Genomic DNA, 27202 nt, shown 5'->3' with positions numbered 1-27202 from the left:
ACCTGCATGGTTGAACACACGTGGGGTGCAAGGATTGTTCTTAACATACCATGTGATGATAAATCAGGGCAATTAGCCTTTCCTCCTCCTGAATCACTTCTCATCTCTCTATACTGGGAAACTTCAAATCTTTCTCTTCTTTCTAGTTCTTTGTAAAATACATAATAAATCATGAAATTCTTGTTTTTGAAAAAAATAAAAGAATAGCTTTGGGTAGCTGGGAGAAGGTGGTCAGTGCTGCACTAGGGAGCCCTTGTCTGGTGACCAAGGCTTGCCCCACACCCAGGGCAGATCTGACCACAGACTCGGGGCGCTTCTGCTGCAGGGCCCTCAGCACCAGGTCATCTCGCAAAGTCAGCTTCAGTGGCATCTTACGGTTCTTCCCATTTTCTGTCCAGCCGACCCTCACCTAACTCCCACTGGACTCCAGGGGCTCCTGACAGAGAGTGGGAATGGGCATGTGGCCCAGGCCACTGCACTGTGCCTCTGCAGAGGCTGGTGCTAGGCAGGGGACCTGCTGGGTGCAGAAGGGCTGTCACCCTGGGTGCTCCTGGCCTTTCCCTGGAGACGGCTTTTCTGAGTTTGTTTTCTATTGTTTGGGCATCAGAGAGAACACAATGCAGAGCCCTGTAACTCCCACGCCCCGGACAGCTGCTAGCTTGGCAGCTGCCTCTGATGCACCCAACAGCTTCCCACCAAACAGGTGCTTCCCAGTGCACCCTCTGGCCACCCTGCTGCACTTGTGCTACACAGCCTAACGTCTCTGGGGCACTTCCTTGCACCCGAGCGTGGCATGTTAGACCAATCCTCCACTGTTGGGCATCTGGTTGTTTCCACTTCTCCACCAGTCATTCACTGAAGAATTGACCAGGTGCCGGCAGGGGAAGGCCAGTGCTGTGACCTGGGGGTCGGGAGCCCGGGGTTCCTTTTCGTGGAGCTTCTTTAGATCAAGGCGGGAAGAGATGAAGGAAGCTGTATCCCCAGGACACGGAGCAAGGGTCCCTTAGGGCGGGGTCGCAGGGCATTCCCGCCGCAGACACAATGAGTCTGGGGCACGGGGGCGGTCCCGGTCACATCCCTCTCGCGAGTATCTTAACAGGGCGCGGGGGTGGGGCAAGCTCCAGAGGACCCCGTCCCAAGGCTAACCCAGGATCCCTTGCTCGGGCAGGCTGGGAGGGCCCCGAGCCAGGCCAGGGGCCTGACCAGGTCCGAAGCGGGAGGGGTCGGCCTCGCCAGCGTGGGTCTCGGCCTAGAGGCGGGCGTGGCCNAGGGGCAGAGCTGTTGGAGGTAGCCATGGAAACGCGTGTGTGTGTGTGTGTGTGGGTGTGTGTGTGTGTGTATGTATGTGTAGGCCCCTGGTGGCACCTGGTGGGTGGGAAGTAGGTGCGGACCCCTGGGTGGTGGCATGCCAGAGTGCTTCTTACCCGTTGTCTTGCCTTCCCTCACTCCTGGCCGGGCCAGGGCCGCAGATAAGTCCGGGCTGGGATCCCAGCTCTGCCTCTGCCAGACCTCCCCTGGGGTCACCTGAGGAAGGACAGTAGTCCTTGGGGGACTGAGGACGGGCCCCTGGCGCCAGTGTCCCCCTTTCGCTCTTTGTTCTGGAATCCCAGCTCTCTGGCACTTTCACTTTCTGTGGGTGGGGATGGCCTGGAAGTCTCCCCATCCGGGTCCCTCCATCCCAGCTCCCTCCATCCCAGCTCTAAGTCTGGCTTCCCTGCTGCAGATGGTGGGTCACCTTGGGCTAGCTACTTCATCTGTGGGTCTCAGCTCCTCTCTGGAAATTGGGGCCCCAGGGCCTTCCTTCTGGGGCTGTTTAGAAGTGAGAGGACCCAGTGCACAGTGTGTGGACATCATGCTGGGGACTCAGCTCCCTGCTCCAGAGGTGGCAGAGGAAGAGTGCAGGCCCGTCAAGGGACAGGTCCTGCAGCTGGTTGGCCTCAGAAGCTTTGTTGCCCCTGTCTGGGTGCTTCCTCTGGACACACCTCAGGAGCCAGCAGACGTGGGATAGGGGTCCACGCTGTGAAGTGGCCCAGCACACATGGTCAGTCCTGCCACCTCCCTTGGTGCCCTCTCCCTGGGATTGGCTGTCCAGGCTCTTCTGCACAGACGGTGGTTGATGCTTCTTGCTGGAGCTGGTCAGGGCTGTTGCCTGGCTGAGGTGTAAGACTAGGTGAGAGTCAAGGCAGAGCCTGTGAGTCCGCTCTTTCCTGGATATGCTCTGTCCAGGCTAAGCTCACTCTGGCATGTCTCTGGGGCTGCACTCTGGGTTCCCAGAAGGAGCCTCAGTGACCCTCCCTGGGTATCCATGAGCCTAGGGAAGGCCACCTTCACTTCTCTCCAGAACTTGAGTGTGTTTGTTTCAGTCGGAGGTAATTTCCCATTGCTCATGTTCTTGTCCCTTCTCAGCACAGCTGCCATCTGCCTGCTCTCAGTTCCCGCTGAGGGCTTGAGGACGCTCACCGTGGGTGCTGGTGGGAAGTGTGGGCCTCCTGTGTGCTTGTTAATGCCCTTTTTATGGTCTGAGCTGGACTTGTGAAATTTGGCGGAGCTCCTGTAGGACTTGCATCCGGGGCTTGGGGCGCTTTGCGTTTCCATGGAGAGGTTTTTGGAATTCCGCTGCCTGTGCCCCTGGGAGTGGCTGTGCTGTGGTCTTTGAATCTGCATGGTTGTGTCCGGATTTCTAATAGGGGCTGCCAGCTGAGAGTTGGTGCTCAGGTGTGCCCCATGGCCAGCAGGGGAAGGGACCACACGCTTTTCTTTTTGGTGGGCAAGTCCTACAGAAGCTGGGACCAGCCGGGCCTTCCAGAGGCCTGTGGTATGGGGTCCTTGCAGGACAGGGTCAAGCCCCCTGATGCTGGGAGTCATCTGTGTTCACCGCAGGTCTTTCCCTCCTCTGGGCTGCCTCCTGGGGTGGTGGTGGGGAAGGTGGACCTTGGAGGCACCATGCTGTGGGGGATTGGGACTCAGGGTCCTGTGTGAGCCGACTCAAGCAAGCCGGGGCCTCTTGCACTGTGACGTGCAGGGCTGGAGGAGCAGGACAGCCCTGCGGGGCTTCCGGCAGCTGCTGTTCCTTAGGACATGATGGCCAGGGCGATTTCTCAGAGCTAGCCGTGGTGGAAGCGTTACTCTTGCCTCCCCGCTGCTTGGACCCAGGTGAGGACTGCCACTGGCACCTAAGAGCGAAGAAAGTGGTGTCCCCTTTGCCTGAGTGGTATCTGTTGGTAATGGAGCCCCCAGGCTCCCCCAGAGGAACCTGCTCCTCAAAACGGATGACCATTGATTGGGAGGGGGAGGGGCAGACAAGGGCCGTCCACCTCCTGCTTTACTTCCCACATCCTTAGCTTCTGCCCACCCCTCCTGTGCTCTGGAATGGCCTGGGGTCCCTTGCTCCCGGGTCACACCCTGCAGTAAGTCCTTCTGGCCTCCCCACGCCCATCAGCACTTCTGCAGGACAGAATGTTCCTGAGTTTTATTTTGGTGTGAGATCTCTCTTGAAAGTGAGAAGGCACAGTAGTCTTAGCTTCTGGTGGGAGTGTTGCAGAGTGTAGGAGGGCCGGTACTTCCTCTCTGACCTCAGAGAAGGGCCAGGGCCTGCTGCCTGCACAGACTGGCCGTCCCCAGGCATGTGCCACCGCTGAGGTCTCGGGATGCTGTGGGGGATGTGGGGAGACTGCCCGGGAAGGTGCCAGGCCCTGGCAAGGTGTCCCCCAGGCCTTCCCTCAGGAAGGAGCCTCCATGCTGGCCCTTGGCAAGGCTTTGCTACGTGGTCGGCTCTGTCCCCAGCCTGGCCTCCTAGCTCAGTCTTCCTCTCCCGGAGTTCCAGTTCCTCTTTCTGGGTCCCTTTTCTGCCTGGATCCCGTTTTCATGGTTTGTGCTCCATTGTTGAATTCACGTGGGTCACCTCGGGGCTCTTGCCTCCCTTGTAAGTGAGCCCTGCCCCTGACACAGTCCTCGGCCACCTTTGTCCTGTTGGGGGCAGGCTGGCAGCAGGTGATGCCCTGTGCTGCCCTGGAGGGGTGCTGCCAGCCGTGATGAGAGGCTGCGCCTGTCTGGCCAGCTAGGGAAGTGGGGATCAGGGGACCCAGCACAGGGGTCCAGGTCCTGTCCTGCTGAGCAGGGTCAGGAAGTGGCCGCTCTGATCTCAGGAGGACTGCGTCACAGTGAGATCAGAGGTGTTCTGAGCAGGGACAGGCGGGCATGGACCCCAGGCCACCCTGTTGTGAACCCTTGGAGCTGGGGTTGAGGGTGGCATCTGGGGAGACAGTCTGTGAATATGGGGCCAGACAGGCGGTCCAACGTGCCGTCATCAAGTTGCTGCCACAGCCAAAGGAGGGACTGGGGTGTAGCTCAGTGGCAAACACTTGCCCAACAGCCAAGGCTGGGTCCCAGGGCCAAACCAAACCCAGGGAACAAAGGAGGCACCTGAAGCAGGTAGCCCTGGAGGCGCTCCCTGTGTTCCTGGCTGTCTGTCTGTCTGTCTGTCTCCAGGCAATAGGCCGTGCCCTTAGGAGGCGGTGGCACTGCGTCTCGAGGCGTGGCAGGGGCATGCATGTGTGTGCGTGCGTGCACACCAAGGAGAGAGAGGGGCATGCATGTGTTGGATGCTGTCCCCTGCCTTTCCCTGTGGCCAGGTTGTCTGTCCAGTAAGCAGCCCTGGTGTCATGAGTGAGTCCCGAGGGGGTGGGGGTCAGGGTGGCTGCCGAGAAGGAGGCGAGTGCAGAATGCTGGGATGGTGGGGCCAGGTGCTAGCAGAGAGGTGGGTGGGGGTGGCGAGGTGCCATGTAGAGCCCGAGCAGGGATCCCTTAGTGACAAGGATGAGCAGCTGGCCTCCCAGAAGTGCGGACTCCAGCCCCAGATGAGTGTCAAGTCCCTGGCCTGGGGTGTGTCAGGCTCGGAGCCCGCCAGGAGGAGCCTCTGCACATGTGACACCACGGGGTCCCAGGGTGCCCCTGTAGAGCAGGGCCCCCAGCTGAGAGGAGGCCTCGCCTGGAGGAGGCACCCTGAGCTGTGGGAGGCCTTGCCGTGGCTGTGGGCAGCTGCTGGGCCAGGCAGACCTGCGGGGTGGCTGCTGTCCCCAGCCCCTTAGGTGTGCACTCAGGACTCCGTGGCTGGGCAGCCAGCTGCATGTGTGCACACTTAGCATGCACACACATGTGTGAACACCCACGTCCCCTGAGCCTCAAGGGACCCTGGGAGGCCACTGGGGATCATGTGGCTGTCCATCACTCTGTGGGTAGTACTGCTGGGTTTCATAAGTGGAGGGTCCTGGTTTTCTTCAGGTAGCTGACCCCAGATGTCCCCCCCTGTGGTCGGCAGCAGCGTTTGGAGAAGGGGTTGCCCAGAGAAAGGGAGGTTGTGTCCAGGGCTCTGGGCAGCAGCTGCCATGGGAAGTCCTTGCAGTGGCCAGTGAATGTCACAGACCTTGGCAGTGGGCCTGGGCGTGTGAACCCTGTCCACGGCGCTCAGGGAGGTAGATAGGAGTGAAGATGCTCTCATCAGGACCTCTGCCCATTGGACACAGGGCAGCCTGCCGGACCTGCCCTGGGGACTCACAGGCAGGCCTGGGCCCTGTATTGAGGGCTGGTGACCTTGGGTCAGATGGCTTTCCTGGGGCTTCTGTCCTTGGGTGCTGTGGATGGGAGGATTCTCCTGTCTGCAGCACAGCTGGGTGTCGGTTGGGTGGTGGTGGGTCTGGTGACCTCCCAACAGCAGGGAGCGGTCCAGCTGGTGTGCCATCTGGGGTCCTGTGTCGCTGGCAGGCAGGCCTGCTGAAGTGTGAGGGCCAAGCTGCCTGCGGCCTAAGCCCTGAGAGCAAAGTTTGAAGTTCAGGTTAAGTATTAACCGCTCTCCTTGGGGCAGCTGGGCAGCTGGGTGGGGTGGTCCTCCTGCAGTGACAGCTGCTCTGGGGCAGGAGCCCTTGGTGGCTGGGGCCTCAGGAAGGAGACCCTCCTCTGGGGTGAGGGAGCTCTGTAGCCAACAGCCGAGTGGGCCTGGAGTGGACGGCTTGAGGAGAGGACAGACAGTGTCCAGGCAGTGGGCAGGGTCGGGGTTCCTGGGCGTGGTGAGCTCAGGCTCTAGGAGTGACCACAAAGAGTCAGAGGGAGATCGCAGAGGGGGTCTGACTGCAGATCAGCCAGCTGTCCACCTGGGTGGGTCCACAGCTGTGGGTCTTTGTCCCTCCTGCCAGGAGTGCCGAGCCTGGTCCCGTGTCAGAGTCCCACGTCAGGAGGGAACCACAGGGCTGTGCTGCTGGTGTGGGGCCCTCGGGGGTGTGGGGTGTCTGTGGGGCGCTCTCCAGCGGGTCCCTGGCACACCCGGGTTCTGCTTGCTCTCTCCTGGGTGGATTCTTCAGAGGACTGATGGGTGCAGGGCTGTGGGTCTGGGTTGGTGTGTCATGGTGCAAGCAAGGAGGGCCGTTTACTGCCTCCGCCTTGGAGAGCCCCATTAGGGCCACGTCCACTCACATGGCCCTCTGGGAAGGGTCTGAAGGGGTCAGCTGCTCCATCCTGTTTACAGGTGGCCAGAATAACTGGCCTGAGGCTGGGTCGTTGGTGTCACATGCACGCTGGCCTGTTGCTTGGTCAGTGCTCCTGTGTCCTGGGGCTGTCCTCATGCTGGGGACGCTGGAGGGGTTGGGGCCACTGTCCCTGGGTTTGTCCCCGCTTGAGCTTCTGTCAGGGGATGTCTACCTCAGGCTGCTGCGTCCTTGAGGACATCAGAGTGGCCCTGAATGTCTGCCTTGGTTTCCCTCAACAGGAGTGGCCCATCTTGAAGGTGGCTGTGACCTCCCGTGCCTGGGCTCTGGCTGCAGGTCCCTGGCGCCGGGGCAGCGCAGTCACGGGGAGGATCGAGTATGGTCGGGAGCAGAGCTGGGCCGCGCCAGGCCTCTCTTGGGTTTCCTTCATAAGTGGAGGGTCCTGACCGCAGCCAGACGGCCTGTAACGGGAGCTGGCCCCAGGAGGGCTCTGCTGGTGCCTGCGGGGCTCGGGGAGGCGCGGGTGTGACCTTGCCCCCATTTTATCCCAGGGCCCTTTCCTTTCTGCGCCTCCATGGCTCTGACGCAGCCCTGTCTCTGGGGAAGAGAGGCTGGACCAGGACCAGCCCCAGCCGCGTGACGACGGGGTGTCAGGGGCTGAAGTCACCAGAGGCTGCATTCCCCTCAAAGGGTCATGTCCTCTAGATGGAAAGTCCCAGAATCATGTGGCTGTGCACTCACAGGGCCTGGCCCGTCCTGGGCCTGCCTCCTGGTGGCACAGTCTGCGGCTCCCTGCAGGTGTGTGTGCCACGAGGGCATGTGAGCCACGGGCCTGTGTGGGTGTGTGTGGATGAGTGTGTAGGGTGTGTGCACCGGGACTGCCGTGTGTGTTAGTGTGGGTGAGTGGGAACTGTCGTGTCTGACACTGTGTGAGCACACATACATACAGGCATGTGTGTTCCATGATGCCCATGGCTGCACGCGTGGGCCTCTGCCTGCACTTGCTGGGCTCTGTGGTCCTCTACTTCTGAATGCAGAGCGGGCACTCGGCATTGTGCAACCAGCTGAGCATCCTTGGGCTTCCCTGCCCACCTGGGCCTCAGCCTTGCCCCTGTGCCTGGCTGGCCGATGTCTGCTGGCCTGCACTGTCCCTGTGGAGGGTGGGGGCCAGCCTGCTGCTTGGGCAGACCCTGCGGGGCTGGACTCATATTGGGGTATTGCGGCCTTGGTGTTAGGGCACCCCAGCCACTATCTCTGCTTGAGAGCCCCTCAGTCCTGGATGGCTGCCTGGGTACCATTCAGGGCAGCACCTACTGGATGTGAAGGGTGCGGTTTGCAGGAAGGCTGCGGCTACGGGGAGCATGTAGGTGCGGAGGTGACCGTCCGATTTGCTGACGTGGTGTGTGTGCCCCGGAGGCCAGGGCCTCCAGGCGCCTGTCTGAGTCTGGGTGATCGGGAGGGTCAAGGGGGGGCGGCGGAGAAGGGGTGTTCCGAGGGTAACCCTTCACTCTCTGCAGGCTCGAGGTCGGGAGCTGGGCGGGCCCTTCCCGATGCCCTCACTAGAGGAAGGAATGCTGGCCGGGAATGCCCGAGATGCAGACTGGCCCTCTGGGCTGGTGGGCTGTGGGTGGTTCTTGTTTTCAGTACTTCCTGTTTGTTCTTCAGAATGTGTGGCCGTTTCAGCCAGAATCTTGCTGTCAGAGTCCCCACACTCTGGGCTGGAGCTGCTCAGCTCTTCTGGCTGAAGGCAGAACTCTCTGTGCTGCGCCCGGGGTGCTGCATGGCCGGGATTGGCCAGGTTGCTGGGTTTTAGGGTGCAGAAAGTACCAGGGCTGGGGGATAAAGGAGAGGTCGTCATTGCCCGTTTCCTGGAGCCTGCAGACGCTGTCCCAGCACTTACACTTCTGAGAGCACTGTCACCAGGAAGTGGCTTCCGGAGGTGCTGGGGGTGGGGTGGGGTGGGGTGGGGTTGGTCTTCTGTGTCTGGCATTAGGGGGCTGAGTGCAGCTCCTGAGGTTGCCAGGTGGGGCTCATCTGCTGTGGGTGCCCTGTGGTGTGGTCCTGCTGGCCACTGCTCCCCCAGGCCTGCAGCCTCTGTGTCTAGACAGGCCGCTGTGTGACCTCGCCAGGCCTCCAATGCTGTCCAGCCAGGCAGACTTCCTGCCCGCACTTGGTGGCAGGAAGGGGCGGGGGGCCGCTGGGCATCCTTAGCCAGCCCGCGCCACTGACCACAGGGAGTGTTTCTGGCTATGTCTTGGAGAGCTCTCTGCCCCTCCCTTCAGCCATCCTGAGAGACCAGCGCTAAAGCCTGAACCCAGCGGAGGAGCGAGGGTGGGAGGAGCGTCCGTGTCCAGCCAGAGGAGGCCTGGACAGGCTGCAGCTGGTCACCCAAGAAGGGGTCTCCCTGCTGACTGGGCGTCCTTCCCTGGCCTGCATGGCTGGGAATTGAGGGTCTGAGCAGGTGTCCCAGAGCAGACCCCCGGGGCTGCTTAGGGCTTGGCAGGACTGTGAGTCTGGGGTCTGCCCGCTGGGTGCGCCTGTCAACCCTGGAGGTCTGCCCACACCCAATGTGTCTAGAAGAGTGGCCGCCCCTCCCCGGCCAGAGGGCCTGCCACCTCTGTCTAAAGAGAGCCCCCTCAGGGCCTGAGGCCTCCCTCTGGAGGGGCCACTGCCTGCTGCGCACACCCCAGAGGCCGCTGTGGGATGCGCGGGCAGGCAGAACAGAGCCGCCCTGGTAGGGCAGCTTTCTGGTGGTGAGGGTGAGTCTGCAAGTGGCTTTCCACAGGGAGGTCATGGGTAGGCCTCAAACGGCGACGTTGGGATGCGCCTGCCACCAGTCCTGGAGGGTGTGGGCGTCAGCCTGGGCTGAACGTCTGAGGGGCAGGTGGGTGCAGGAGGGCCGTCCGCTTTCCAGTCTGGATGTCCTCTTGGTGCAGTGGAAGGGCAGAGGACGAGGTGAGGCTCCAGCCCCCGGACACCCAGCAGCCTCAAGGCAGAAGGAGCAGCCCCTGCGCGTTCCCACAGCACCATTAGGTCTGCTCCATGGCCTCTGCTGGACCTGCTGACCAGAGGCAGTGTGCCCGGGGGTGCTGCGGGGTCTCCCAGGACATCTAGGCATCAGACTCCCCTGGCTTCCGGTGACCATGGTGAGGGCTCTGTTGGTGACCTGGAGAGGCCTGTTGAAGGGGTCGTCTGATGCTCTGCAGCAGTCCCTGTGTGACTTGGAGGAGGAGCACACACTTGTCCCTGGCATCGGGTGGGCACACGCTGTCCCTGCACCTTGTACTGCTGATCCTGCCCACCTGCAGAGAGGCCGGCTGGGTGTCCCCACATGGAGTGGCCCTGCTCTCATGCCCCTGTGGTCGCCCACCCAGCCCTTGACTTTATCTGAGCAAGCGGCACGGGGCTGTGAGTGATACGGTCAGGACGTAGCTGGTTCCCACTGTTGGGTGTTGGGTGGACGGGGGAGGGATGATACGGCAGGGGGTGGGGGCCGACTCCAGCTGCCCAGGGCTCAGGCTGGGCCTTGGGGTGGCCAAGGGAATTTGGGGCCACTTCCTGCAGGAGCTGTTAAGAGCACTCAGTATGCGTTTTAAGGGCTTTAAAGAGACAAGCTGCCCAGGAATCCCAGTGACTCTGGAGGCTGAGGCAGAAGGATCTCAAGTTTGAGGCCCTAAGAGACTTAGACCCTGACTCAAAATAAAACATAGAAAGGGCTGGGAATGTGGCTCAGTGGTGAGCACCCGGGTTCTCTCCCTGGTGTGCACACACAGGGACTGATTGCGGGAAGTGGCTACGCAGGCCGACAGGCAGATGGTGAGAAGTGAGCGGGGCAGAGGGGCTGTGTCGAAACTGACCCCCGGCTGCCTTCCTGTGCTCCTCCAGCCAGGCCGCAGGGGCCATCGGAGGCTCTCGGCTGCTCCTCAGGATCTGCCCGGTGCTAGCACTGCAGGTGCCGGCCCTGGGGCAGCGACAAGCCAGGGCAGCTTGACAGATGTACGCACCTCGGTGAAATGGCCCCACACTGGCACCCGAAGGGAAGTCCCCTGGTTGGTACCTTTGGTTGCAGCCTGGTGGCCCTGGGGACTCTGGCAGGACCCACCCTGTCCAGGTGGCCTCCCCATCCTGCAGTGTTCCGGCTCTCCTTTGTTCATCCTGTTTTAAAACCCTGCTTGTCACGTTTCTCAGTGACGGAGCAGCTGGCACAGTCACAGTGCGAGGCAGGAGGGACAGGGTGACCCACGGTGCACCCCGTCCTGGCGCACAGCCTGGGAACCCAGCACCCTGCACGTGCGTCTGGTGGGGTCACGTGGCTGCGACTTTCTCTTGGTGCCTCTCAGGTGGGGTCCCTGAGAATGGTGGGTGGGTGGCTGCTCATTGCCTCTGACGGGGAACTTAGGGTTGCCTGTGCGTGAGGATTGTGCCAGGGGGGTTCTTCATCTGGGTGGGACGTGGGGATGAGTTTGGGGCTGTTGTGCTCAGTCTTGCGACTTCCCGGCAGCACCATGCTTGAGCTCCCGACCCCCATGGATACCAGCCTGTCCTCACAGAGTGACCTGGCCAGGAGGGCTGGTCCTCAAGCCTGCCTGGAGACAGCCAGTGTCCAGGTGCTGCTTCCCTGGCTGGCAGTGGTGTCAGTTGAAGTGCTTGGTCAAGGACACTCCATCCGGTCACCCACTGTCTCTTGGCATGCCATCCCTCTGCGTCATTCAGTGGGCAGAGGCCACCCTGGCAGAGTGCCCTGTCCTGGGGCCCACCCCAGAGCACACGGCAGGTTCCCAGCCCCCCTCCTGGCGGCTGTGCATCAGCTCTCCTCTGTTCAGGCTGGTCCTCTGGTCCCTCCATTTGTCGTAGACGTGCTGACCAATGGGGAAGGGGACACTGAGGCCACTGCAGGTGAGCAGATTCACCCCTAGCCCAGCGGCCCTTCATGCTGCCTGGCAGTGTGGCGCCCAGCGATGCGGATCAGGCCAGGGGACTTGTGTCCGTCTGTGGAAATGCAGGTGAATCCCCAGGTGCCCCAGGTCGGTGTATCTGGGTTTTTTCCTCTTGACTCTGGCAGAGTGGGGCGGCTGTGTTCCTCCTCGGCTTTGGGTCCACCTGCTGTCCGGGTCTCCCAGATGCCTCTGGAGTGGGTGTTTCCTTTCTGCCTAGGACCCGAGCTCGTGGTGACTGAGTGGATACTTTTTTTTAAAAAAGGAAGGGGATTGGTTTTGCTTTTTCCCTTTTTGGGTGCTGAGGCCCGAGCCCAGGGCCTTGCACCTGCGAGTCAAGTGCTCTCCTGCTAACCCACACCCCGCCCTCTTAGCTGCTTTTGAGGCAGGTCTTGCAGAGTTGCCAGGGCTGGCTGGGACTGGCCGTCCTCTCACGGCCTCTGGTAGCTGGAGGACAGGTGGCCCCGTGCCCGGTCGAATGCCTTCTTTTCAGGCCGAATGCTGTGGGTCGTGGCTCAGGACTTGGACAAGAGAGTGCTCAGGGTTGGTGCAAACGCAGTGTGTTCAGTGTTGCCCCAAATTGGAGGGATTTACCCAATTCCGATGTTTGTGTCGTTGTTCTGAGGCTCTGTTCCCGTCTTCTGCACTGTGCTGTTTCAAGAGAGCCTCCTGCCTGCCGCGCAGCGCCCTGTGGGCTGGCCCTGGCCTGGACTTGTAAGGTGTTTTCTGTTACATTTTTGCCAGATTTCTCAGCCTTCATGGTCATCCTCTAAAGTAGATAAATGACCAGGCGCTCACCCAGCTTGATCACGTTCCTGTGCTTCAGCCTCGTGCTGTGCACCTTGAAGTGAGGTGTCAGGCGGGGGCTGTGTCTGAGCCCTGCAGGAGGCTGTGTGCCCAGCGTGCTGTGTGGTAACTGCCCAGGAGCCCCGGCCCCAGGAAGGGTGGTGTCCTTGGATTACACGCCTGCAGCAGTGTGTGCCCTAGTGGCTCGTGGTTCAGGTCAGCCACAGGTGGGCTGTTTTGCCCTTCAGAGAGGCCAGTGGTGGCCCTGACCCGGAGCTGGGGTGGAGGACAGAGCAAGGACAGACTACAGACCACCTACCCTTCCACATCCTTCCGGGAGGCAGGAACCTGAGCCCAGCCAGCTGGTGACTTGGTCCAAGGGTGTGAGCTGGGTTTGGCTCCAACAGAGTGAGAACCTGAGGCCCTGGGTCCATCCCTTCATGGGGGCAGTGGGCCCGGGGCCAGGGCTGTCTTAAGACAGAGCATCTGGCTGAGGGCTCAGCGCTCGCCCCACGAGTCCTGCCAGGTGTGCTGTGGTCCAGCTGCCTGCAGGTACCTGAACTGCTCACTGAACCCCACGGCCGACAGCAGGCATCTCCTTTAGGCCTGGTTCTGAGAAGAGTTGCAGGAGCACAGAGTTCCATCTCCCAGTGCCCGGGTTCCCGTTGATGCTGTCCTGTGTTGGCTCTCGGTCCCTCCTGCCCCTTCTCTCCTCCTGTCCGCCACACCCACGCTTCTCCCTGACCTGGGGAGAGTGCAGCAGAGAGCAGGCTCCTTGTACGGAAGGTGTATTCCTAGGACAGCACGTTTTCTCTATGTCTAGAGCAGGCTGGGGAGGTAGCTTGGTGGCACAGAGCTTGCCCAGCACGCACCAAGCCCAGGTGCAGTCCCCAGAAACAAGCAGGACCAAAGAGAATCTCCAGAGTGTCGGTGCCTGACCCAGGGATGGCCACAACGGAGGTCTCCCCGCTGCCTGGTAAGGCCGCCCACTGCGGGACTCTGCCTGTCTTTCCAGCTGTGTGCCTGGCTGGCTTGGGTCTTGCTGACGTCCCTTGGTTTGGATTTGCTTGATTCTTGCTTGTGGTCAGAATCAGGTGTCGTCCCTGGCCAGAACACCCCCAAGGATGCCTCCTCTTCCCTGGGTGGCAGATCAGGAGCCTCTGGGGCCCAACTGAATCTGATGGGGATGTCAGTTGTGTCCCCTACCCTGTCACCTACCCGTCAGGAGGTACAGTGGACTGTCCATGCCCAGCCTCTCATCTGTCCTCGGGGCCATGGAGGGTTCTGGCTCAACCCGTGGTGGTTGCTGGTGGGTTCTGCTTCTGCCACTCACTGCTGGAATGGCTGGTGTTCTGCAGGAGGAGCCCCACCTTGCAGGTCCCTCAGGTGAGGAGGACCCCTGCCCTGTGCCCCTCGTATGCACCTTGGGGAGCTCCCTGTCAGTGCACCTCTTAACTCTGAAGGGTGGAGGTGGGAGACCATCGTGGGCTGCACCAGCCTCTGGACTGCCTCTGCCCCGCACCACACACGTCCTCAGGCTTGGGGCGCATGTCCTGTACCAGTGCTGGAATCACCTCCTCCAGGGCTACCTGCACAGGGGCTACCTGCACAGGGGCTCCGGGAGCTGAGCCCAGGTAGCTCCTGCACGCCTGGCTCCAGCGGTGGGTTAGGCAGCTGTACACACAGGTGTGTGGTCACATACACTGTGCACACGTGTAGAGGTGGAAAACCTCTGTCGCTCTGCCATGTGCCGTGGCGTCATGGCCAGCTCACCTTGGTCTGCGCTCCCTGGACAGTGGAAGCTGGCCCAGTTACCCACAGTGCTCTGAGAGCTAGCTCAGACCTACTCCGCCCTTGCCAACACACGAGGTCATCGTGGTGTGGCTCACCCACCGCTCTGTGCACAAGGAACTGAGGACTGTAAGATCACATCTGGGCCACCAGCCGGGGTTTGTCTGTGTTCCGGGTGCAGCACCCCTCACCCCTGCTTGGGTCCTGACCTCTTGGGGTCCCCTTTTCATGTTGGTTTTAACTTCATTTGAGCACATGAGACATGAATGCCGTTTCAAAGACGCTTCTCCCTGGATGACAGCCGGGGTGGCGCAGCTTGAAAGGCCTGGTTCTGCTGCTCGTGCAGAATAGAGCTGGCCTGGTGGAGGAGAGCCAGGCCGAGTGAGGAGGCTCGCTCCCCAGAGGAAGGCAGCCTCGTCCCTGCAGCTGGTCCTGGGGACCTTCGGGGGTGTCAGGTGGAGGGGCACACGGCTCTGCATGTCCGGCATCTTTCTCCCAGAGTGCCTTTGTTTCAGAGCGCGTATATGTGTGTGCGTGTGTGTGTGTGTGTTTCCCTGACATGGCCACTGTCCTCTGTGGATGTCCTGGCCCCACATGTGGGTCATGCACGTGGCAGCTGCAGCTGGGAGCTGCCTGAGAGCTGTGGTCAGGGACTGTGCAGAGGGCATCTCTGCTGGTGCTGTGGGCTTCTGTGGAGGTGGATCACATGTGGGGGTCAGGTGGCTTGGCAGGAAGGCCAGTGTCCCTCCAGAGTGTGTCCACACTGCCCTGCTCTCCTCGCTCCTGAGTCCCCCTGGCCCTGGCTCCACCAGCCTGGCTCCCCTTGGGCCTGGCCCTGCTGCCGTGTGTCCGACTGAAGCACGCCCACCTGATGCATCTTGTTCCTGGTCTGTGGCTGCGTAGACAAGGCCTGGCCTGGTGTCCACTCTGTGGCAGTCCCTGTGGAGAAGCACCTCCAGGGGAAGCACGCTGCAGAGCCCTGGACATGCTCACAGGCATGCATGGAAGTGCATGCGTGCATTCGTGTGTGTGCATGTGTGTGCACATGTGTGCGCACGTGTGCATGTGTATATGTGCATGTGTGTGCACGTGTGGGTCTGCAGACCTGTTCTCTCTCACTTTCCACTCACTCTGGCACAGGACCAGCCCCGTTCTCAGTTCTCGTCTGTGGCGTGGGGCATAGCCCACCTCCCTGGAGGTCCGGGGGCTGGAGCTGTGCCCGAGGTCCCCATTGGGCCAGTCCAGGAAGAACGGGCAGAGTGTGCAGGTCCTGGGGTGACCTGGGGCTGGGCTCAGTGGGAAGGAGCCTCCACAGGTCCCGCAGGGTCCTCACGCGGCACCTGGCTAGATCACAGGCAGGCCCTGCGTGGCTATGGCCCCCGCCCCAGCCGGCAGCTCTTGGCAGAGGACCTCCCCTCCTGTTCTCTTCTGCCATCCTGAGGGCCCTGGGGCAGGGATGAGGGGAGCCTGGGGTGCCCAGGGCAGCGGATGCCCGGTGATTCCCGGTGGGGCCTCTGGTCGGTGGCATGCTGGCCCTGCCAAGGTTTTCCCTGCTCCGCCTGTGTTTGGGACATGTGACCAGGTGCCACATTTCTGGGCCTCAGAGTGGCTGGGTGTCAAATTCAGGACTGGGTGCTCTGTGTTCTTTGGAGGCCTGGGCCCTCAGGGCCTTGATCACTCACATCTGGGGCTTGGGGCCTCGGTCCGGCCTCTCCTGAGCCACAAAGGCCAAGGTGGGCCTGGACACATCAGGGTGGGCCAGGTCCGCGGGGTCAGGTCCGTGGGGTCCCTGGTGACAAGCTGTGCTCTGAACAAACAGAATCACTGTGAGGCCAGTATGATTTGCCAGGATCTAGGGGATCTGAAACTCAAAGCTGCTGTCAAAACAAGAAGACAAACTGGCATGTGTGCCCTCCGGCTGTAGCGTAGGAGTCACTGACGGTCAGCCACCTGCAGGTGGGATGCTGGTTTTTAAAATGTCTGTCCCCAGTGTGTCAGAAAAGCACAGAGGCACCTCACGACCAGGTCCAGCTGAGGGCTGTGTGGGGGCCCGACAAGCAGATACCCTGGCAGGAACGGGTGGCCTGTGCGCACGGGGCAAGGTGCTGACCCGCCCTGCAGTTGTGGTTCACCTCTGGGTGCCCCCTGGACCCTTTGTCTTTGTGTTCCTAGGGCTCCCAGGGGGCGCCACCTCTGGTCGGTCAGCCTCGAGATGCGCTTCCTCTGTGCACCGCTAGACCGCGCTGCCCGGGAGCTCTAGTGATCATCTTGCAGCGGGACACCCTCATGACCTTGTGTGCCCAACCGCATGCCCCTGTCCCTAAACAGAGGCCTCCTGCAGTGCCCAGGGCCTTCCAGTGGGTCACTGCAGCCACTGGAGTTGGGTCCCCCACGTGTAGCCCCTTTCTTCCAGGACTGTGACGTGACCGAGTCCCCGGAGGTTGGGCTGAGATCAGGGCCTGCTGCTGGGCCTTCCCTGGAGGGTCCCAGTTGGGTCTGAGCCCCTCCAGGCATGAGCTCTGGGCTTGGTGGGGGGGGCAGCTGGGGACCCGCCTGCCAGGGTGAGCCAGAGCCTCCCGCCTTCCCTGTGGGTGCCTCTGTGGGCACCCCACAGGGTCCTGGGCCCTGGCGTAGCCTCCCCGGGGCATCCCCTGCTGTTGCTGAACCTGTTCCTGGTCTCCCACCCCTGCATGCTCAGGGCCACCCCGGCAGCTCACGCTGCCTCCCTGCACCTTCCCGCCAGGCACGAGGTGAACGCAGGGGCCTGGGGGTCCTAGAGGAGTGCTGCCCAGCCCCTCCCATGGTCCAGTCCGGCCAGTTTCCTAAGTGGTCACAGTGTGCCTGGCAGGGGCGGTCGCTGAGGTCATCACGTGGTTTGGGTCCCATCTTGTGCGTGGGGACCCGAGGCAGTTCTCGGGCTAGAGGACCACCTGGCAGCACAAGCTTGTGCTTGTCCCCGGGGACGGGGAGTCTCGCACTCCAGGGACCCAAGGAGGCAGCGGGTGCCCGGGATCGCCTCTCACCATCCGGGCCACTGGGGTTTGTCCTGGGCAGGGCGCGGCATGGCCTGGGGACGGTTGCCCTGATTTCTTGTGACTGGAGTGTGGTAATCCAGGATGCGTCCCCTTCCAGGAGTCCTGCGTGTGCTGTTCAGTAGCCCCCAGGGGTGGGCCGGGCTGGTGACACCGCCTGTGGGGTTGGAGGTCAGAGGCAGAGAGGGTCTGGTGCTCTGGTCTGAGGATGCCTGTGACCTCAGGCTCCCAGCACCTGCAGTCTGGTGACCAGAGGTCCTGACCCATCCAGTTTCTGCTGGGGGTGACAGGTCCAGCCTCCCCCAGCTTCTGAGCTTGGGGTCAGGGCCTACCAGGAGTCCTGGAACTCGCCAGGAGCCCCCCAACCCCAGGGAGGGCAGTGGGCCAGCAGCGAGGGCCAGGAAAGCAGCTCTGATGGTTGAAGGAGAGAACTTTACTGACCCTAGGTCAAACGGGAGACCCTTGAGGCTGGGGACGCACGGCCTTGTGACCACGCTGGGGTGAGGGGGAGCATCCCGGGAACCTCGGGATGTGGACGTGCGGCCAGAAGGAGAGTTCGCCATAGCCCACGTCGCCCTTGGCCCTGAGAGGGGCTGAGGGTGGTTCTGAGAGGGACGCTGACCTTTCCTGCAGGAGATGGGAACCCCAGGGAGAGCAGCCCTTTCCTCAACAGCGTGGAGCTGGAGAGAGAGAGTCACTTGGAAGGGAAGAACATGGCGCTTTTTGAGGTAACTTTAGGTGCTCAGGGCAGTGCCTTTCACCCACAAAAGTAAAGCAGTCCCAGGCTGGCCATGGGCACGGGTCCAAGGCCACAGCCATCCCCCTCTTCACGCTGGTGGGCAGAAGCTGGGCAGCCCTGCCCGGGCTTCATGTAGCCCTCAGCACACAGATGCCAGGTGCCCTCCGGGGCCCCTGGTCTGGGCTGCTGGCCCTCTGGGAGCCCTTTGAACCCCAAGCCCAGACCATCTCAAGGGCCCTGGCCCCCCCGTGGGTGTGGGGTCCCCTGGCCCTACTCCGTGCTGACCCGACTCAAGCCTGCTGGGCAGGCCACCAGGGCCTCTCTGGCTCCTTGCAGCCTGTGGCTCGGCACCAGCGGTGGGCAGAGGGGCCTGCTGGCCTGGGGTGTCGGAGGACCTGACTCACGTGCCTGTGCCTGGCCCTTCCCACCTCACAGGAGGAGATGGACAGCAACCCCATGGTGTCCTCCCTGCTGAACAAGCTGGCCAACTACACCAACCTGAGCCAGGGCGTGGTGGAGCACGAGGAGGACGAGGACAGCCGGCGGAGGGAGGCCAAGGTACCGCCACGCTGCCCTGCCGCCTGCACCTGCCGCCTTGTCCCTGCCCATGCTGACCGCTGGCCGCAGGCAGCCCTGGCAGTGTCTAGTCAGGATGCGCTCAGTGTTGCGCTCAGTGTCACGGCAGATCAGCCTTTCTTTCTCCAGGTGCCTGTCACCTTCGCTCCCCTCGGGCTCAGCCGACACCTAGAACATGGGCTACACCTGGGTGTGGTCAGGTTGTGCCCTCCCACCTGAGTCTGTCCAGACTGCAGCCCAGAGGGGAGTGGCCTTCTTCCCCTCTGCCCAGGGTCCTGCAGGACTGCCTTCTGCCCTCTCCTCTCTCCCTTCTGCCCCCTGCCCTCCGCCCCCATCCTCTGCCCTCTGTCCCCTGCCCCCTGCCCTCCGCCCTCACCGTTCCCCCTCAGCCACTGCCCCAGCCTAATGGCCTTTTCCCAGGATGCATTGCTTGAGGATTTCTCCCTAGGAATCCCTCCTCAGGAAGAGTGGAGCCCCAGGGAGGGTGCTCGTGGGGGACGGCTCCAGGGGGGTCTGGTCTTTCGAATGTGGGAGCCACAGGAGGACAGGTCCCTGGGCCCAGGACGCGGGTTGGCCCCGGGAGGGCCGCAGACCCCTGGGGCAGAGGCCCAGATCCACGCAGGTGTCCGCGCATCCCCCTTCCCTCGGCTTCTTGCCAACAGATCCAACACAGAGCCTTTGGAGCAGGCCCACCTCCCAAGGACAGGAGGGCTTGACCGGTCAGGAGCCCCAGGCTCCTCAGAAGCCAGCGTCCCGGGTCGGCACGGGCTCCCCCAGCCGGGCCGGGCGGAGACTGTCCACCTCGCTCTCAGCCCACCAAGGCCCGGTTTCCTGTGGAGGGTGGGGTCTGCGGTGCCAGGAGGGCTGCAGAGGCAGGAGCTGGGTGCTTCCATCCCCGTGGTCCCCCTGTGGGGGTGACGGCCAAGGCCCCAGGGTGTGCAACGGCCGGAGGCCCTCCCCAGCCACATCCTGAATGCCTCCCCCGTGAGCGTCCAGCCTGACCTTGGCCTCCACAGCCCTGGGAAGTCAGGCCTTTACGAAGTGCCGGACGTCCCCCTTCCTTCCTCTTACCATAAACATGGCAGAACCAGCACCGCGATTCTGAGACGTGGGACTATGGGCTGTGGGGACCGGCACGGGGCAGTGTCCTCAGGAGCCTCTGGACCACACCTCCTGCGGTCCCCTGCCGGGGCCTGCCCCACTGCCGGGCACAGACTTTGTATGGGGGAAGGAGTCATGGTGGGGATGGGTGCCTGAGCGTGTTCTGGGGTTTCGTCCCTGCCCCGGCACTGCCTCGGGACATGCAAGTGGCCTCAGGACGCAGGCCTGTCTGTCCCCCATCCTGTCTCCTGGAACCTGTGTCGGGGACACCTTGACCCGTGCGGAGTGTGGGGCCTGGTCTGAACACTCCTGCCTGCAGCCCGCAGCCTCCGCTCTGTGGAGCCGCTCAGCGGGAAGGGCGCCTGCCTGATCCCCAGGGAAAGTGCCCGGCTCCTCCCATCGAGCTCTTGGGCCAGTGTCTAGTTGGTGGACTGTGCACAGGATACCCAGGTCAGGCCCTAGGACGTCCCATCCCGCCCCAGGCACCCGGCTCTGGCTGCAGTGCGCTTGAGGATGTGGTGCTGGTCCCTGGGCTAAGTTTCAGTCGATGCCAGGACAGGGCCACCTGTGCTTCTCTGCAGAGCCCCTGTGTCCTGAGGTGGTCACCCTGCTCGGGGGACCGGTGAGGTCCCGGGATGGAGGGGCTGGGGCTTCCCTGGTCCCCCCCACCGAGCACACAGCTTGTTTGGAGGCGGACACTGGCTTCCAGCCAGGACCATCCATCGGTCTGGGCACCTTCTCAGCATGTCCATCTCCTGAGCTGTGACTGGTCGATGGACCTCTGCAAGCGCCTTTCAGGACTAAAGAGCTTCCAGAAGACGCGGGTCCCGGCGCTGGCCACAGGACGAGCTCCAGGATGCTAGGACCTGGAGCTGTCCCAGCGTGGCTCTGCCTGGAGGGCTGCTCTGTGTCCAGGGTCCGTGGGCCATCCACACCCTGGGTCAGCCTTCCTGGGGTCGGCCGTGGCCTTGTGTCTGGGGAATTGTACACCGTTCTTGCTTTTTCCCAGCTGAGAATCCCAACGCCTTTCTCTGCCCACTTGACTTGCAGAGCTCAGAGCGAAACCACCTCTGTCACCTGCACCACAAATGCTGTCACCCAGGCCTGTGGCGGGAGGTGTGGGCGAGCTCTGCCCTGGCCCGGCTTCCTTATGTGCAGCTGCCCAGCCCAGCGGGGGCCTCACTCCCGGGTCATCCCGGGGCTCAGAACTAGGCTCCTACTCTCAGACCAGAGCTTCCCGTGCGCCCAGGACCCCCAGGGCCTTGGGGTCACAGGGCCTGGGGCTCCCTTCCACCCCATGGCTGCCACCCCATGACCACGAGTCCACCTGGGCGGGCTCCCCGGACAGCAGTGCTCTCTTGCAGGCCCCGCGCATGGGCACCTTCATCGGCGTCTACCTGCCCTGCCTGCAGAACATCCTGGGCGTCATCCTCTTCCTGCGCCTGACGTGGATCGTGGGCGCGGCCGGCGTGCTGGAGTCCTTCCTCATCGTCTCCCTGTGCTGCACCTGCGTGAGTGGCCGGTCTTCCTGGAGGCCTGGGGGTGGTGTCCTGGCCCGCGGGAGCCTTCATGGTGCTGGGTCCCTCTGCGTCCAGCTGGGGCTCTGTCCAGGGGCGGGAGGTCCTGGGAGAAGCTGGCCATGGTCCCACGGAGCCTTGCCCGGCACACTGTGGGGAGCTTACAGCCCCCACCCCCGTGTCACGTGCCAGTGTCGCCAGGATGCCACGGGTCTGTCCCCATCAGCAGGACCTGTGGTTTTGCAAGGTTGCTGTCCAGTTCAGAAGGGCCTCAGGCCCTTCCAGGTCCCCGTTGTAGGGACCAGGACCCAGGCTCGTCACCCCTTCAGGCCAGATGTGGGGCGCCAGGGCGTCTGCCTCCCTGCGCTTGCTTCTCTGCCACCACGGCTGCCTCGTCCGGTTGGTCCTCTGGGTGCCCAGCCCTCCAGCCCAGCTCCTCTCCCCTGCTCTGGTTAGGAAGAGCTGCTCTAGTCACGGGGTGACCTGGGGGTGCCCTCTCTGGGAAGGACTCCGCAGCACAGCCGAGCAGGAGTCTTCTTTAACGCCCCCCGCCCCAGACCTTGCTGTCTTTCCCAGCTGGTCACTCCTGGTGCCCAGAGACAGGCTCTCCTCAGCAGGGACGGGTAGCTGGAGGCAGGCCCTCCCTGGCTAACTGGACACCATGGCTCCCCCCGGGGAAGTGGGCACTAGATGGGGCCACCTGTACCCTCCTGCGTACACACCTAGAGGAGGTGTTCCTGTGTCCATGAGTAGGCATAGGTGGACCCCTGTCTGGGTCCCTAGAGGAGGTGGACACCTAGATGGACCCTGCCTTTAGGGCTGGGCAGTGTCCCAATCCAAGGTCCGCCTGCGCGTGCGAGGTGAAGCTCTGTGGCGGGCAGGAGAAGGCAGTGGCAGGGCCTGCGCCTCTTGATCTGGTCACTCAGTGGTCTCTCTGAGATGAGGAGCCCCGGAGTGAGTGGCTGGGCCCCAGGCAGCCCAGGGTCTGTGCCTGGGGCAGCTTGGAGTTGTCCTCCAAGGCTGCCTGTCTCTCTACAGACGATGCTGACCGCCATCTCCATGAGTGCCATCGCTACCAATGGTGTGGTCCCAGGTAAGGGGCGCCTGCCCTTGGTCTGGAGGAGTCTTGCACAGTGTGGTACCTGAGCCACGTGCACATGGAAGTCGAGTCCTGTCTGCTTCATGGTGATGGTGACTTGGACCTTAACCCTTCGACTGACGGTGGCCTGGGCATTGTGCTGCTCAGGGATGGCACAACCTGGGCCCCGTTCTCAGGGGCCCCAGTGCAGACACACCTCTACCTGCCTGCTGTCCTCTGTGACTGAGGATGGCGTTTTGTGTCCACGAGGCAGCCTGGGCGCTCCTGGAAGCCATGCTGCCCTGTGTGCGGACAGTGGCTGACCTCCAGTGCCCTGCCCGGGCCGGGGCAGGTGTGTTGCTGCGTCTGTGAGTGCTGCTGTCTTGGCTGCTTGCTGGAGCGGGCTTGGAAGGTGCTGGACTCGGCCTCTGCTCTCTGGACAGAGGCGGGTACTCACCATGGGCCCAAGGCCTTTTTGGTTCTGAGTTTTAACGTGCCGTGGACCATGGTTCTTGAGCGTGCAGTAGTACTAAGCAGGCGAGATGGCCCAGCCCAGGGCGTGGGGACGCCTGTGTGCGGGCTGGCCTGGTCCTGTTCCTTCTTGCTTCTCTTTGTCACTTGAGCCCGTGGAGTCCCACCTGTTCACTTGTCCCTGCGTCACCATGTAGTCACCCCTGCAGGGAGTGTGGGCAGAATGGGGTCTGGAAGGCCTGCAGCCTGGGGCCTGCATCCTGCGAAGGTTTGTCCCAGCTAGAGGGGCAGCAGGATGCCCCCTCCAGATGAATAAATGGTGACGTGCTAGTGGACACACGCGTGATGATTAACGAGCACGTCAGTTCACAGCCCGGGTGGTGACCACCCGCTGCCCCCCGTGTCCCTCTGCGGGCAGCTGAGCTCGCTTTGCACTGGGGCCCTGGCTTTCTGGCCTCTCCCAGCCTCTGCTGGCTCAGCTCAGGCACAAAGCTCCGTGGCCTGGCCGGGGTGCTGCCTGGGGAGGGAGGTGCGGGCTGGATTGGGGTGGGGAGGGTGCACCCCAGGAGTGCTCTGGACCTTCCTGGTGTCCTGCTGAGGTGTGAGGGTCCGAGTCCACCCACTTGTTGGTGGACAGACCAGGGAGGGGTGGCAGGCCCTGAGGACTCTTTAGGGTGACGCAGAACGCACCAAGCAGCTCCCCAAGGACCTTGGCTCTCTGATTTCTTTTTTTAACTAAAGTCCCATGGACCTCTTGGTGGGAACCACTTGGACTCTGAGTGTAGTGGCTCTTGACTGCCACCCACGCCATTCTCTTTCCACAGGAGGGCTGGCACCAGGGCTCAGGGTCCCCTGCAGTTTGGAGGGTGGGACTGGGCCATGTCCCTCCGCAGGGCCACGCTTTGCCATCTGCTCCCCAGGGGTGCGCTCCCTGATGGGCTGCTCTCTCTGCTGCTTGTAGCTGGAGGTTCGTACTACATGATATCCCGCTCACTGGGGCCTGAGTTTGGAGGGGCCGTGGGTCTCTGCTTCTACCTGGGCACCACCTTTGCAGGCGCCATGTACATCCTGGGCACCATTGAGATCTTCTTGGTGAGTCTGCGGTTTGCAGTGGTCCCTTGCCAAGGCATTCCGCCCAGGGACCGGTTTGCATGCTGCTGAAAGGGCACCATCCACACCTCCCCCTTGGCACCATGCTGCCCCTCTGACTGTGCCCTGCCCTGCACGCCTCCAGAGCCGGACCCCTGCCCCCTTGCCTTGGGCTGTGGATGGAGCACTGGGTGCCAGCTCTCGGCTGTGGCAGGTGTCCCTCGGGATGCCCTCACGTCCTCTCTGTGAGGAGCACCTGGTGCTTCCCGAGCGTCTGAGCCCTGGGTGGCAGTGTGGCCTTGTGGTCTGTGCGCTCAGGAGAGAGGCCTGGAACCCCCCTGCGCGGCCCCTGACAGGATCCTGGCCCCACCCCTGTGGTCCCTGCTTCTGGATGCGCCTTCTGGGCGGTGTGTTTGCTCAGCGGCTGCCGCTGGCTGGTGGTCGGCATCCTCAGTGCAAGGCTTTCCCCCAGGTTGGAGTTGGAGTGCTTGCCCTGCCCCTGCTTGCTGGATCCCAGAGCTGGGGCTGGGCTGGCCTCTGCCTGAGCGGCTTCCCTGCAGAGGAGGCCCTCCTGCCTTCTCACAGGGGGGACACGGAGCCTAGGCTCCCACACATTCTGATTCAGGTCTGGGCCAGGGCCTGGGACTGCTGCTGGTACCCAAAGCTGGGTCCTTGTTCCCGATGCCAATCCAGTAACGAGGACATGGTTTTGAGAAAAAGGGAAAAGAAGGTTTATTGCTCTGCTAGCAAAGGAGAGACACAGGGGGCTCCTGTCCCAGAGGCTGTGATTCTGCCCCTCAGCAGGACCAGGGGGCAGTTAAAGGGTGACTCAAGGGCTACATTCCCGTGTCCTCTGTTGGAGTGTGATCCACTTGTTAATTTGGGAGACAGTCATTTCTGAATCTTCTGGTGCCATCCCCAAGTCTGGATGCCTTCATCCCTATGGTGGGTGTGTGCTCAGGGACAGGTCACTCTGCCTGGGATGGGGAAGAAAGGTAATGAGTTTCCCCTGAGATGGCCCGAGCAGCAAGGGCTGTATTCGGAGCATAAAGTGGACACTGTTACATTTCTAACAAGTTCCTCATGCACCAGTTGGTGCTGGGCCATACCCAGGCAGCTAGGCTCTGGACTGTCGCCCTCTGCCCGGCCAGTGTCTGCTGGTCCTAGTCAAGTCCCAGGTGGGGCTGCCAGGTGGCAGGCTGGCCACCTGGTGGCTCTCTGGAGGCTGCAGCCAGTTAGAGCAGCCACAGTGCAGGACAGTGAGCTGCCCTGCCTCTCCTAGGGCTGTGGCTGGGACCCTGCCCCTCGCCACGCTGGCCTGTCTGCCAGGGAGGGCCTGGGGCAGGGCGACCACTCTGGAAGGTGAAGGGCAGTCTTATCCTGGTCCTGGAAACACCACAGGTCGCAGGCTGGCCCAGTTGTCAGGAGTGACTCAAGGACATGGGGCCTGGGGCCATGTCCACTGCCTGTGATCTGTGCAGTGGGCCTCCCCCAGGGTCCTCGTGTCTCAGTGCCTGACGTGCTTTCTCTGAGGCTCCAAGGGGTCTGTGCGAAGCCCCTGTGTGGGGTCCTGGACGGGGGGCCCTCTGGGCCGGCGGGCCTTGCTGAGCTGCCTCGCTCCCTGCAGACCTACATCTCCCCCAGCGCGGCCGTCTTCCAGGCCACGGAGGCGGGCAGCGAGGCCGCGGCGCTGCTGAACAACATGCGCGTGTACGGCAGCTGCACGCTGGCCCTCATGGCCATGGTGGTCTTCGTGGGCGTGAAGTACGTCAACAAGCTGGCCCTGGTCTTCCTGGCCTGCGTGGTGCTCTCCATCCTGGCCATCTATGCCGGTGTCATCAAGACAGCCTTCGACCCGCCCGACATCCCGTGAGTGGGGGCCGCTGGCCGTGGCCCTGGCGGGGGAGGCCCTCGGGTTCTGCAGCCTCTGCCCTCAGCCCAGGCCTCGGCTGTTCTCCAGGCTGGGCGTGGCCCCGGGCGGTCCCTCCTTCCCTGGAGGAAGCTGGGGTGCCGCCGGTCCCTGTGCAGGTAGCGGGTCTGGGCACACCATAGGGACGGAGGCTGGTGCGGGCCCGGCTCACCACTGGTGGCCGGCAGTCCTGTGGACCACTGGGCAGCGGGCTTCTCCAGAGTCTTCCTGCACCCTCATGGAAGGCCCTCCTGTTGGGCCCTTTCCTTGTCTCCCTCGTGGAGGAGGAGGTTGCGGGGGGTGGCCAGCGTCAGAGAGCAAGTGGGCCTGTAGGCTGGGCCACCACCCATCCGTGGAGCACTGGCCCTGTGGGCTGGCCGAGTGGGGCCTAGGGCCTGGGCTGGTAGGGACTGGGGCAGGACTGGACTGGACCCTGGCACTGGGCTGGGCAGCCCCTAAGAGTCCTGAGCTGCTGCAGCTGGAGCAGGTGCTGTCCCTGGTGTGTGGCCCTTGCTGCCATGGTGGCTGTGGCACATCAGAGCCCTCGGGAGACTCCTGTAGTCAGCAGTGGAAGTGGTGAGCTGGGGGCCTGCCTCCCCGTGCAGGGTCTGCCTCCTCGGGAACCGCACCCTTGCAAAGCGCAGCTTCGAGGCCTGTGCCAAGACGCACCTCGCCAGCAACGGCACGGTGACCACCGCGCTCTGGAACCTCTTCTGCAACAGCTCCAGCCCCAGCGCCTCCTGCGACGAGTACTTTGTGCAGAACAATGTCACTGAGATCCAGGGCATCCCTGGTGTGGCCAGCGGGGTCCTCCTGGGTAAGGAGGGCGGGTCCGGCCAGGGAAGGGTGCAGGGTGCTGTCCTGTGGACATGGCCAGGATGGCCAGCCTTCCCCAGCTGCTGCCGACCAGCCTGTGGGCTCCCAGCTCCTGGCACTGGGCTGCGGCCGCCCTGTCGTGTTTGGCTGGGACTGTATGTGTCCGTGCTGGAGCCTGTGCTCAGCCCCTAGGAGGTGGCCCTCTGAACAGGCCTCGGCGGGGGCTTTGTGGGGCACAGAGGGGCAAGTCTGGCCATGAAGTCTCCCCTGTGGGGAGGGCCTACAGTGTATGCAGGTGGCATGAACCTGTGCTGGCCCAGCTGGGGTCTGCCTGGGAGGTCTGCAGATAGTGGGGTCCCTGGAGCGCCTGGTCAGCGCTGTGCAGGCCTGGGTCCTCCCTGTACTTAGTGGTGCAGGACGAGGTGCCATCTGGGGCATGGGTGAGCTGTCCTGCAGTGCTGGAGTCCTGGCTCAGAGGTGTGGGGAGGGGGTTCCCAGATGTGGTTCCCACTGGGCATCCTCCTTTAAAGGTGGACCTGGGGAGAGTGTGAGCCTTCCCAGGCCTCCGTGGTGGCCTGTGTGGCCCCAGGAGCCCTGACAGAGGGTTCCAGAATCTCGGAGGACGTATCCTTGCCTGACCTGTTCTTCCTGCAGATAACCTGTGGAGCGCGTACTCGGACAAGGGGGCATTTGTGGAGAAGGAGGGCGTGCCGTCCGTGCCTGTGTCTGAGGAGAGCCGGGCCAGCGGGCTGCCGTACGTCCTCACGGACATCATGACCTACTTCACCATGCTTGTGGGCATCTACTTCCCCTCCGTGACGGGTGAGCCTCCTGTCCTCCCCGTCCCTCCCTGTGCAGCGCTCCCCCGCCGGTGCAGAGCCCCCAGG

At 62.8% G+C, this 27202-nt stretch overlaps 1 protein-coding gene and 1 long non-coding RNA gene across 4 annotated transcripts in view; both read left to right on the top strand.

Annotated features, from left to right (window-relative positions):
• The first annotated feature begins 13189 nt into the window (after nucleotides 1-13189).
• LOC107146302 (solute carrier family 12 member 7) overlaps nucleotides 13190-27202 on the top strand; it is a 35765-nt gene continuing 21752 nt past the window's right edge. Inside the window, exons 1-9 of one of the 3 annotated variants that reach the window (XM_048813959.1) lie at nucleotides 13190-13582; nucleotides 17653-17747; nucleotides 18194-18316; nucleotides 20800-20946; nucleotides 21991-22045; nucleotides 23463-23593; nucleotides 25218-25459; nucleotides 26105-26316; nucleotides 26970-27137. In XM_048813959.1, coding sequence (XP_048669916.1) covers nucleotides 13441-13582; nucleotides 17653-17747; nucleotides 18194-18316; nucleotides 20800-20946; nucleotides 21991-22045; nucleotides 23463-23593; nucleotides 25218-25459; nucleotides 26105-26316; nucleotides 26970-27137 — 1315 coding nt within the window. In that variant the 5' untranslated portion in view covers nucleotides 13190-13440. The remainder of the gene's footprint in view (nucleotides 13583-17652; nucleotides 17748-18193; nucleotides 18317-20799; nucleotides 20947-21990; nucleotides 22046-23462; nucleotides 23594-25217; nucleotides 25460-26104; nucleotides 26317-26969; nucleotides 27138-27202) is intronic. The other 2 variants (XM_048813960.1, XM_048813961.1) reach the window with 2 other exon arrangements.
• On the top strand, nucleotides 17077-17646 carry LOC125619946. Its single transcript, XR_007351512.1, has 3 exons — nucleotides 17077-17090; nucleotides 17123-17135; nucleotides 17326-17646. It is a non-coding gene; the product is annotated as an uncharacterized LOC125619946 (long non-coding RNA).

Source organism: Marmota marmota, unplaced genomic scaffold (assembly GCF_001458135.2).
Source record: "Marmota marmota marmota unplaced genomic scaffold, marMar, whole genome shotgun sequence".
In the NCBI taxonomy this organism is placed as follows: Eukaryota; Metazoa; Chordata; class Mammalia; order Rodentia; family Sciuridae; genus Marmota; species Marmota marmota.
Note: the sequence above shows the minus strand (reverse complement) of the source record. Positions and strands in the feature narration are given on the sequence as shown.